Genomic DNA, 12,097 nt, shown 5'->3' on the forward strand with positions numbered 1-12,097 from the left:
AAAAAAAAAAAAAAAAAAAAAAAAAAAAGATGATAGATTGATTAACAAGAAAAAGGGCATACAGGTCTTATTAACATGTGTATGGGCATGGCATACAAAATATGAAAAACTCAAATGGCCAAAAGAGTGATACTTTTATACCATCTTGAGGTCACACAAAGAATAGGGGCTTGGAGCTTGGCAAAACAGGTTATGGTAGCAAGACAGGTTATAAGAGAAGAGGAAAGGCCTGGCTAGCAAAGGCAGGCTTGTTATATGGATGAAACTTCATGGGTAGCAGCTCTTAGAAAGAACAGATGGTAGCCTTTGGTAAATATTTCTGTCAGACCTTTAAAGGTGTCAGATTCTCAGTTAATCTTCCTAGATCCAGATGAAGGGGTGGAGCATGGTTCAAAGAAAGCCTGTTTGCATCTGTTATTTACTTGACTTTATTTTCTCTACAGATGCACATCTCCTCTAGAACAGACAGCTTTTTAGCTGTTCTTTGGTTTCTAGTCCCTCTGAATCACTGTCCCAAAATATATGAAAGAAATATATTTGGGGTGAAATTTTTAGTTTTCCTCATTGTGGATGTATGTTTTCAGTTTTCTTAGACCTATACTGAGGAGTGGAATTGCTGGGTCATTTAACCTTTTGAGGAGCTGCAAGGCTGGTTTTCAAAGTGGCTGCACCATTTACATCCCCACCAGCGACTTCTCCATATCATTGCCAATACTTGTTACTGTTTATCTTTTTAGTATAGCCATCTTGTGGGTATGAAGTAGTTTCTCCCATTGTGACTTTGATTTGCATTTCCTTAATGACTAATGTTAAACATCTTTTCATGTGCTTATTGACACCATTTGTATATCTTCATAGTAGAAATGTCTATTGATATCCTTTGCCTATTTTTAAAATAGCTGTAGTTGTATTTTTCTTATTGAGTTGTAAGACTTCTTTCTATATTCTATATTCTAGATACTAGCCTCTGGATACAGATATGATTTGCAAATATTTTCTTCTGTGACTTTTCTTTTCACTTTTTTTTTAACATCAATTAAATTACACTTATTTAAATATCCTCATCAAAACACATCTTATGAAGCATCTTTTCTGTGATACCCTGATCTGTTCCAGATCCGCTCTGTGCTGCTGTTTTCTGACACCAGTTTCTGCCAGTGCCCTCCAGTGAGGAGCCCCCAACTGGGAATTCTGAGGGTGCATGTGTCTCCCTCGAGGCTTCCTGAAGCAGGGGCACGACACCTCCTCCATGTGCCAGGGGGTGAAGGTCTGAACAGTGTCAGGGGTTGGGGGGAACCCTTGTGTCATTGCTGCTCCCTGCTGCTGTCCAGAGTCCTTTGCAAACTGCTGACCCCTTCCCAAAGTGGCAACAATGTGAGGGTCTGACACCCACAGTGGTGTGTGTGGGACCCCCAAGGTGCCCCATAGTAACTGATGGTTCCTATCCCCATCTCTGGACTTCTGGGCTTCCAGTGCATCCCAAATGTTCCTTTGTCATGACAGTGATGCCACAGGCTCTCAGATGATCTAGGCACTGTTCTTGAAGCCCCATAAGTGAGGCCAGGCCTGTGGAGCAGAGCAGCTGCCCAGGTGACAGCCATGATGGGGCCTCGCAAGCCAGGAAAGGCAGGAAACAGATTCCCCTGAATTGGCCCCTTGATTTCAGCCTAGTGAGACCCATTCTGGACTTCTGACCTCCACAACTGTCATCAGCTTGTGCCATTTTGCGTCACTGCATTTATGGTGACTTGTTACAGCAGCCTTGAGATACCCCCTGTGCCCCAAGTCTGTGGTGTCACTGCTTCAGCCTGGCCCTGCTTCTTCTGGGACTGCTGCAGTAGCCTGGTGAGCCTGACTGGACCCTCAGTGGGTGTCAGACTTTTTATCTGAGAACCTCAGGGGTGCTTGCTCTATGGTGGTCATGATCTTGGTCCTCAAAGGGATGGGCATGTCCATACCTCATGCCTGTCCACACCCTCAGCTCCTCCACCCAGCTCCAGGGAAGCACGAGCGCCCAGCTCAGGGTTGAGCTGCCCCTAGGCAGCTCAACCTGCCCCTAGGAGGGCCCCTACAGATGCTGAGTTCTACCATGTGGGACACAGGCAAGCAGACCCTTGCCAGGCTTAGAGCATGGATGGCCTGTTGCATCTTTTCACTTTCTTAGTAGTGTCCTTTGATGCAAAAAAAAAGTTTTCAGTTCTACCAAAGTGCATTTTATCTGTGTGTGTGTATGTGTGTTTTTTTTCCTTTTGTTGCTTATGTTTTTGGTATCATAGCTAAAAAACTATTGCCTAATCCAAGGTCGTGAATATTTCTATCTGTGTTTTTGCCTAAGAGTATAGGTCTTACATTTAGGTCTTGGTCAATTTTGAGTTAATTATTTATGTGGTGTGAGGTAGGGGTCTGGCTTCATTCTTTAGTACTTGGATATCTAATTGTCACAAAACCATTTGTTGAAAAGACTGTTCTTTCCTTATTAAGTTGTCTTAACACTCTGACTGAAAATCAACTGGTCATAAATGTGTGAGTTTATCAGCTCTCAATTCTATTCTATTGACTTATATATCTATTCTTATGCTATTACCACATAGCCTTGATTACTGTAGATTTGTAGTAAGTTTTGAAATTGGAGAGTGTATTCCAAGTTTGTTGTTCTTTATTGAGATTGTTTTAGCTACTGTGGGTCCCTTGCATTTTCATATGAATTTTAGGATCAGCTTGTCAATTTCTGCAAAAAGGTAGATGGAACAGGTTTTCACCATGTTGGCCAGGCTGCTGTACTACATCTTCTTACCTAACTTTGAAATAGGGCTTGATGCCACATGGGTCATAGCAGCTAGGTGGCATTCTTACTTTTATTGTTTCTGGATAAAGATCAGTCTTAGTAAAAGTAAGAGCTATCAGTGATATAGTTGGTTATAGCTTACTAAAAAGAAAAAAACCTTTCAATTACTTTAGTGTGTACCATTAACTTTGAGAGAGGTATCAGGAAGTAGAAGTCAGATATGAACTGCTTTAAATTGTGGCTCCACCACTTAAAAGTATCTCAGGATCCTTAGGGTGAAGGAGTGGCACATACAATGAAACCTGAAAAATATCCAGAAGTGATTAAGGTAAAGGGGGACTGGGGGAAGAGGAGAAGCTTAAGTAGAAGAAACAGCACATGCAAAGGTCCTGTGGTAGGAAAGAAATGTGAAGAACTGAAAGCCAAACATTGTTGAAACTTAATTAGTGAAGAAGAGAAGGGATATAAATTTTTACTGTGGTATGAAGGGGTGAAAAAAAAAGGGGTGAATTTTATGGTATGTAAGTTATTTCTTAAAAAAAAACCTCACCTACATAACCACAATACTACCAACAAAATCAATAATTAACATTGATTTATTACTACATGTAATCCACAGACCTCATTCAAGCTGAGATCGTGCCATTGCACTCTGGGTGACAGAGCAAGACTCTGTCTCAAAAATAAATAAATAAATAAATAATGACTAAAAATAGTTAACTTGCACAAATGCTATTTTTTCATAATTCTGATAATTTACCAGAATACATCATTCACTTTACATAAGCTCTCTTCCTACTTCCTAGAATGCTGTTCTCCACCACCCCATTTCATTTCATTCCTGCCATCACTTTCTTTGGCTTTTGTGTGCTCCTTTTGTTGGAATCCTTACTCTAAGCTTTCAGTCCCTTAACCTCTAATTAGAATGTGAACTCCTTGAAGGCAGTGACTGTGTCTTATAATTGTATCCTCAGCTCTTAACACATTACTTGGCACATAAAGAATTAATTAAATGTGTATCTAGTGATAAATAAACTCTGTAAGATTGGTATCTACAACACCTAGCTTAGTGTCTAGTTTGCAGTTTAACACATAATGGCTGTAATTATTATTCCTACTACTATTATCATTGCTAATAATAATAGTAAATGTTATTTCTCAGAGATATACTTTACTTGGATTAATAATATTATTTCCCTGGTCATTAATACCTCTTCTTATGTATGTTAGTAGTCACTTTATCCATTTAAGGTGATATAGGAAGGATGGAAATGCAAAAGAATACTGATAGGACCTATGGACCTACAGACGATGGACATCATTTTTTTCTGGAGGTGCAATATCATAGTTTGTAATACCAGATGATATGAGCAGCGCAATGACAAGTCTGCCCTGCAGGAATAGTGAGTCAGGTACCCTGCTTAGGTATGTACATTAGGACACTTGGATAATAACCTTGTTTGTTCAAAAACAGTAAACTACACACACATACTCAGAGTAAATTTGATGATAAATACATAAAAAGAATTAGTAAAAGAAATGAAATAAGAGCTAAAACTTTTTTTTTTTTTTTTGAGACAGGATCTTGCTGTTTTGCCCGGGCTGGAGTGCAGTGGTGCAATCATGGCTCACTGCAGCCTTGACCTCTCAGGCTCAAGCGATCTTTTGCCTCAGCCTCCCAAGTAGCTGGGACTACAGGCACATGCCACTACCATGCCCTGCTGATTTTTTTTTTTTTTTTTTAAGTGTTTGTAGAGACAGGGTATTACTGTGTTACTCTGGCTGATCTCAAACTCCTAAGTTCAAGCGATCTTCCAACCTTGGCCTCCCAGAGTGCTGGGATTACAGGTGTGAGCCTCTGTACCTAATCTAAGAGCTGAAAATCTTAATCATTTTGATGTCTTATTTTGATTTGCATAATAATTGCTGCTCCATGATATTCAAGCCTGTTATCTTTCTTTGTTTCTTATAGCTACTGGATGAACTCCCAATGATATACAGCTGTTGCATATTTGTGTACTGCATGTAAGTACTTTTAAAATTTCATTGTTTGATATATTTAAAAGTTTATATTTACCTCATAGTGGATTAATAAAACTGATACATTTATGTTACTAGAATATTATAATAGTGTAGAAGATTATACATTTTAAATAGAGTATAATTTCTGGGAAGTTATAATAATGTTGTTTATTAACTTTTGTGATCTCAAAACCCTGTAGCCAATTTAGATAGAATCTAAATAGCTTGAATTGCATAATTTGCCTTTCCCAAGTGAATAATGTATACAAATTTAGATAAAGATTTTCATATTATGCCATAAAAGTTTTCAGATAAAGTTTCTGTATTCTACAATATAGTTTAACAAGAAGCTTACCAGAAAAGTGAGGTACACTTCTAGTTGTATAGTGATCATGTCAACTTAATCTCCTTTTTGTTTGAAGTTATCTTTTAAATAGACACTTGTTTTCTTATTCTAAGGTAGACTAAATGCTCTCAAGAATATACTTATTTTGATTGATTATTTACAAATATGGAAACAGTTTACAGGCCATTCCCAATCCAAAAGTTCTCTTACTGTATTATATTCTGTTTACTTTATTATCAAGTTAATTTGCATTTTCTGAATGTCAGGGAAAAAAAATCAATCTTGTAAGATAAAAATGATTATGATAGTAACATTAATAAATGCTAATATTTGTCTACTTTGTACTGTGCTAGGCAGTGTATAATGCCATCTCTAATTCTCAACAACTATGCAAGATAAATGGGTATTGTCCCCATTTTATAGACAAGGAAGTAAAGCACAGAGAAATGTAGTAACTTGTCTATGGACAAAAACAGAGCTTGATTTAAAAGCATACCAGCCAGACCACTGTCCAGATAAACAGTCTCTAAGGAACACTGAAATATCCCTGGAAATGTATCATGATGGAGAAAATTACAATGATCATAATTCCTCTCAAGGAGAGGTTGGAAGAACACTTCGATAGGCTGCCTGGGTATGTGGAAGAAGTGTAGAAGTGGGACCCTTCCTGTACTGCATGATCAAATAATGTGCCTTCTAAGGAGGGTGGTTGAGGTTAGCTATAGGTCTTCTATTTGAGTAAGTTAGGGTATGCAGGTTTGGGCTCTAGCTAAGTCACTGGGAACATGAGAGGAAAGCCTCCTTTACCCATTATCCTGCAGCATCAGCCTTCTCTAAATGTTGGACAAGTATGTTAAGAATATGTGTTTGGAGGGGGAAAAAATTACTAGCTTATGTGGGGACCCACATGCCTGAGTCAGGCCCTAGTAACAAGGCTTTTGAGGGCAGCAGCAGCCCAGTTAGAGCAGCCACTGCAAAGATGCTGGCTGCAGCAGGGGAGGCAGAGCTGGTGGGGGCAGGGAACAGGTGGGAACCCTGTCCCCTACTGAGTTGGTGGGGCAGGAGCCCCACACTCCTGGGCATAGCTGCAGCTGCCCAGCCACAGCTCTGGACCTGGGCATCCCTGCACTCTTGGAGTTCCAGGAAGCCCCTTGCCCCTGCAGGCTTGAAAGTGCCTGCTCCCACTGCCTGGCCTCTCTCCGCTCCCAGCACCCACTCCAAGACAGAGCAAAGCTGTGACCGAGCCCAGGTGCTATCGTAACCTGGCAAGGTGTGCATGTGCTTGGGGTGGTGCTGACATGCCAGCCCCCTGCCACCTCAGCCCCCTCTGGACTTCGGGCACCAACAAGCATGGGAGGGAGGCCGAGGCGGGGAATGAGGGCAGCTTGGCATGGGCCTGCAGGCACCCCTCTGCAAGAACAGCCTGGGCAATTGGGCCATACATTGATGGCGGCAGGAGGCAGACAGGCTCCTGGGCAGCAAGGGGCAGTCCCCAGTGAAGCTACGCCTTCAAGCCGGGGACAGCCTGAAGCCTGGGGGCCAGGCTGTCAGTTACAGGTGGAGTCTGTGGCCCACAGTGATAACTTATAGTGCTTTTTCCAAGCCCTCCCATGGCCATCCATGGATCAGTCAGAACTCACTTCCTCCCTTCTAAGCCCATAAAAACCCCAGACCCAGCCAGACTCAGGCAGATGACTGGAGAATCCACCTGCGGATAGGAGCTACCCACTCTGGGTCTCCTCTCCACTGAGAGCTGGACATTCGTTGGGATGACCTGCCTGCAGATAGGAGCTACCCACTTTGGGTCTCCCAAGAACTGTTCTGTCACTCAATAAAGCTCCTCTCCACCTGGCTTACCCTTCAGTTGTCCACATACCTCATTCTTCCTGGATGCAGGACAAGAACTTAGGACCTGCCAAATGGTGGACTGAAAGAGATGTAACACAAACAGGGCTGAAACATATCCCTCTCCCACACTTGCCATGTTGCAGGCGATGAGAAGGAGAGAAGAGCTGTGGCCCTTCGGAGAGCCCAGACCTAGGGGCTCTGGGAGCCAGGGCTGTGACACCCTTTTTGGGGCTTGGTGGTTTCTGGCATCTCCAAGTTTCCAGGCACCAAGCATTCCCCTTGTCCAGATGTGGGTGCCCACAGTGGAAGATGCTTACGGTGTATCTGATCAAACCACAGGCTTGCATGGAGACAGTGCCTTTGCTGGCTTCTGAAGCTGCCCGCCCTGCTACAACAGCCAGTGTGCCTGGCTGTACACAGTGATCAGACCCCAAGCTTGCCCATTCACACACCTCTCACTGCTCCATGCCTGGCTTCCCCTTAGCAGGCATGGGATCCAGGCTGTTAGCATGAGCCAAGTGCAGCCTGCCAGACCGAGTGGGCAGAATGAGCCCAGTGGGCCAGAACAAAACTCTGGCAAAGGTGCCACCAGCCACAGAGGTTTCCAGCTAGAAAAGCAACACCCTAAGGATCCTGAGACACTTTTAAGTGGTGAAGCCACAATTTAAAGCAGTTCATATCTGACTTCTGCTTCCTGATACCTCTCTCAAAGTTAATGGTACACACTAAAGTAATTGAAAGGGTTTTTTTCTTTTATTTTTAGTTAGCTATAATCAACTGTATCACTGTTGGCTCTTACCTTTACTAAGACTGATCTTTATCCAGAAACAATCAAAGTAAGAATGCCCATCTAGCTGCTATGACCCATGTGGCATCAAGCCCTATTTCAAAGTTAGGTACGAAGATATAGAACAGCAACCTGGCCAACATGGTGAAAACCTGTCTCTAGTAAAACTACAAAAAATTAACCAGGCGTGGTGATGTGTGTCTGTAGTCCCAGCTACTTGAGAGGCTGAGGTGGGAGAATCGCTTGAACCCAGGAGGCAGAGGCTGCAGTGAGCTGAGATGGCACCACTACACTCTAGCTTGGGTGACAGAGTGAGACCCTGTCCCCCCATAAAAAAAAGATGTAGAACGGGGATCAGAAAACTTTTTCTGTAAAGGGCCAGATTGTAAATATTTTAGGCTTTGTGGGACAGGAGTCTCTGTTGCAGCTCTTCAACTCTGCTGCTGTAGCTTGGAAGCTGCCACATATAATATGTAAATAAATGAATATGACTCATTTGTTCCAGTAAAATTTTATTTTAAAAACAGGTTTAGCTGGGCACAGTGCTCACACATGTAATCCCAACACTTTTGGAGGCCAAGGTGGGAGGATCGCTTGAGCCCAGGAGTTCAAGATAAGCCTAGGCAACATAGGGAGACCTCGTCTCTACAAAAATTAAAAAATTACCCAGGCATGGTAGTGTATTGCCTATAATCCCAACTACCTGGGAGGCTGAGGTGGGAGAATCACTTGGGCCCAGGAGGTTGAGGCTGCAGTGAACCATGATTGTGCCACTGCTCTTCAGCCTGGGCAACAGAGGGAGACCCTGTCTCAAGAAAAACAAAAAACAATACCAAACTAACAAAAAAACAGGCTCAGGCCAAGAGATTGGCTCTTGATCCATAGTTTATCACCTTGTTCTAAAAAAATAAGGTAAACTCCTTTAATAACATATTTTAAAAACTATTCTGATGTTTATATATCTTTAGGAGAAGATATTCTTGAGCTAGCAATTATGACTATATTGAATCAGATAACCATCATATAATGGGTACAAAGAACTCTTAAGTATTAGTGCTAAGAGCCGGCACAGTTGCTCACATCTGTAATGCCAGCACTTTGGAAGGCCAAGGCAGGAGTATTGCTTGAGCCCAGGAGTTCAAGACCAGCCTGGGCAGTATAGTGAGACCCTTGTCACTACAAAAAAATTTAAACAATTAGCTCACATGATGGTGCACACCTGTGGTCCCAGCTACACAGGAGGCTAAGGCAGGAGGATTGCCTGAGCCCCAGGAGGTCGAGGTTGCAATGAGTTATGATTGTGTCACCACTGCCCTCTTGCCTAGGGGATAGAGCAAGACCCTGTCTCAAAAAAAAAAAAAAAAAAAAAAAAAAAAAAAAAAGGAAGGAAGGAAGGAAAGAAAGAAGGAAAGAAAGAAAAAACAGTGTTAATGCTAGGGAACAGCAGATATTACTTAGAAGATAAGGATACTGATACTGTAGTTCAATTTCCAGCTCTGATATTTAGTAACTGAATGAGCTTAAATAAGTCACTTAATCTTTGTTCCTTCATTTGTAAAAGCGGAGGTTATAGTACTTATAAATTCCCCATAAAGATTAAAATAAATGATTTAATTGTTTATAAAACAAACTTATTGGCAAAGCTTTTGTTTCTCAAAAAGCATGTCTCTTGATTCTAATCTTTCCTCGGCAATCTTCTGCAGTATCTATTTATGCTCATATTCCCCCATTCAGAAAGACCCTGCTGTAGTACGCTTTAAGTGACACATAGAAGGAAATGAAAGGGGTGAAATAATTTTTAATCCACTGTATTGACACATAGTTTACATGGAATTAAATGCACCCAGTTTAAGTGTATGGTTTGATGAGTCTTGACAAATGTATACTTCTATGTACCCATTACCCTTATGGCAAGAAAGAGAAACAGAACATTTCTATCACTTTAGAACATTCTTTTCTGACCCATTACAGTGAATACTGACCCCTACCCTGGCCTCCAGACCACCACTGATCTCCTTTCTATAATTATAGATTAGTTTGTCTGCTCTGGAATTTTATATAAAAGAAATTATACCATATGTACTCTTTTGTAACTGGCTTCTTTTATTCAGTGTAATATTTTTTGAGGGCACTAATTTGCCAATTACTTCTGATGAATACATTCATCTATGTTGTTACATATATCATTAGTAGTAGTCCATTTTATACTGTTTACCAGTGTTGAACATTAAGGTTGTTGCCAGTTTGGGGCTACTATGAATAAAAGGATTATGTACACCTGTTAACAAGTCTTTGTATGGATATATGACTTCATTTCTCTTGGTTATATAACTAGAAGTGGAATTTCTGTATTGTATGGTAAGTATATGTTTTACTTTATAGGAAACTGCCAAACTGTTTTTCAATTTAGTTGCACCTTATTATGGTTCTACTGGCAATATATGAAAATTCCATTTGCTCCATATCCTTGCCAAGACTTGGTATTATCAGTCTTTTTTATTTTGGTCATTCTAGTGGGTATGATATACTATCTCTGTGCTGTTTTAATTTGTATTGTCTTAGTGACTAATGATGTGCATCTTTTTATATTCTAATTGTCCATTTGTATATGTTATATTGAGAACTATCTATTCAAACCTTTTTCCTTTTTTTTTTTTTAAGATGGAGTCTCACTCTGTTGCCATTCTGGAGTGCAGTGGCATGATCTCAGTTCACTGTAAGCTCCACTTCCTGGGTTCAAGTGATTCTTTTGCCTCAGCCTCCCAAGTAGCTGGGACAACAGGTGCCTGCCACCACCCCAGCTAATTTTGTATTTTAGTAGAGACGGGGTTTCACCATGTTGGCCAGGATGGTGTCAATCTCTTGACCTCGTGATCTGCCTGCTTCGGCCTCCCAAAGTGCTGGGATTACAGGCATGAGCCACTGCACCCAGCCCCCATTTTTATAAACTAGCTTTTTTTCTTTTTGAATTGTAAGAATTCTTTATGTATTTTGGGTTCAAGTACTGTCAGATATTTGTGTTTTAAGTATTTTTTCCAGTCTGTGAATTCTCTTTTCAATTAATGTCTCTTGGAGAACGGAAGTTTTAAATTGTTATGAAATCCAATTTATTTTTTAAATGTTTATGAATAGTGTTTTGTGTCCTAATAGATCTTTGCCTTCCCAGGATCAAAGATATTTTGTTTGTTTATTTTTTCTAGAAGTTTTATAACTTTATTTTACATTTAGGTCCATGATACATTTTGAGTTAGTTTTGTCAAAGATCATGTTTTTTTTTTACCAGTATCTGGTTGTTCCAGAACCATCTTTGAGATTATTCTTTCTGCATTAAATTATCTTGACATTTTTCTCGATTCTGTTTTATTGATCACTGTGTGTATCCTCATACTGTGTAGTTACTGTAGCTTTATTGTAAATCTTGAACTCAGTTACTGAGTAAGTCCTCCAATTTTGTTCTTTTTCAGTGTAGCTTTGGAAATTTTAGGCCCTTTGCATTTCCACATAAATTTTAGAGTCAGCTTGTCAATTTTTATAAAATAGTCTGCTGGAAGATTGACTGTAATTTCTTCGACTCTATAGACCAGTTTGAGGAAAGTTAATATCTTAACAATACTAAGTCTCCCAAACCATGAATGTGGTATATTTCTCCATTTATTTAGGTTCCTTTAATTTATCTCAGTGACGTTTTGTGATTTTAAGTGAACAGATCTTTGTGAAATTTAACCCTCTGTTTTTCATGGGTAGGATGCTATTTTCAATAGTATTGCTTTTTTTCTTTTTTGACATGAGGTCTGGCTCTCACCCAGGCTGGAGTGCATTGGCACGATCTTGGCTCACTGCAACCTCCTCATCTCAGGCTCAAGTCATCCTCCTACCTAGCCTCCCCAGTAGCTGGGACTACAAGTGTGCTCCACCATGCCCGGCTAATTTTTGAATTTTTGTGGAGACGGGATTTCGCCATGTTGCCCAGGTTGGTCTCAAACTCCTGACCTCAAGCAATCTTCCCGCCTCAGTCTCCCAAAGTGCTGGAATTACAGGCGTGAGCCACCGCACCCGGCCTCTAATGATTTTTAAATCTGTCTCGCCTTCTGTGTGCTTGTTCATTTGTGAAACATGTACTGGAAAACCTCCTTTATTTTAGGCATGATCCTAGACTCTGTATATACAGAGTCAAGGAACTCATTGTCTGAGGAAGGGGACAGATAAGACAGTGACTATATGTAATAAAGTGAAATAACCATGGTAATAAATACAAGCCAGGCCTCATAAAGACCTTGGTTTCTTAATAGATAACTTGCTTTAGAATTTG

General features: G+C 40.8%; 1 protein-coding gene across 4 annotated transcripts in view; it reads left to right on the forward strand.

The window, feature by feature from the left end:
• ACER3 (alkaline ceramidase 3) overlaps nt 1-12,097 on the forward strand; it is a 159,647-nt gene that overhangs the window by 101,241 nt on the left and 46,309 nt on the right. For all 4 annotated transcript variants that reach the window (XM_017893547.1, XM_017893546.1, XM_017893549.1 and 1 more), the window contains one exon: nt 4,758-4,810. In XM_017893547.1, the coding sequence (XP_017749036.1) occupies nt 4,758-4,810 (53 nt within the window). The remainder of the gene's footprint in view (nt 1-4,757; nt 4,811-12,097) is intronic.

Source organism: Rhinopithecus bieti, unplaced genomic scaffold (genome assembly GCF_001698545.2).
Source record: "Rhinopithecus bieti isolate Rb0 unplaced genomic scaffold, ASM169854v2 scaffold_23868, whole genome shotgun sequence".
Lineage (NCBI taxonomy): Eukaryota > Metazoa > Chordata > Mammalia > Primates > Cercopithecidae > Rhinopithecus > Rhinopithecus bieti.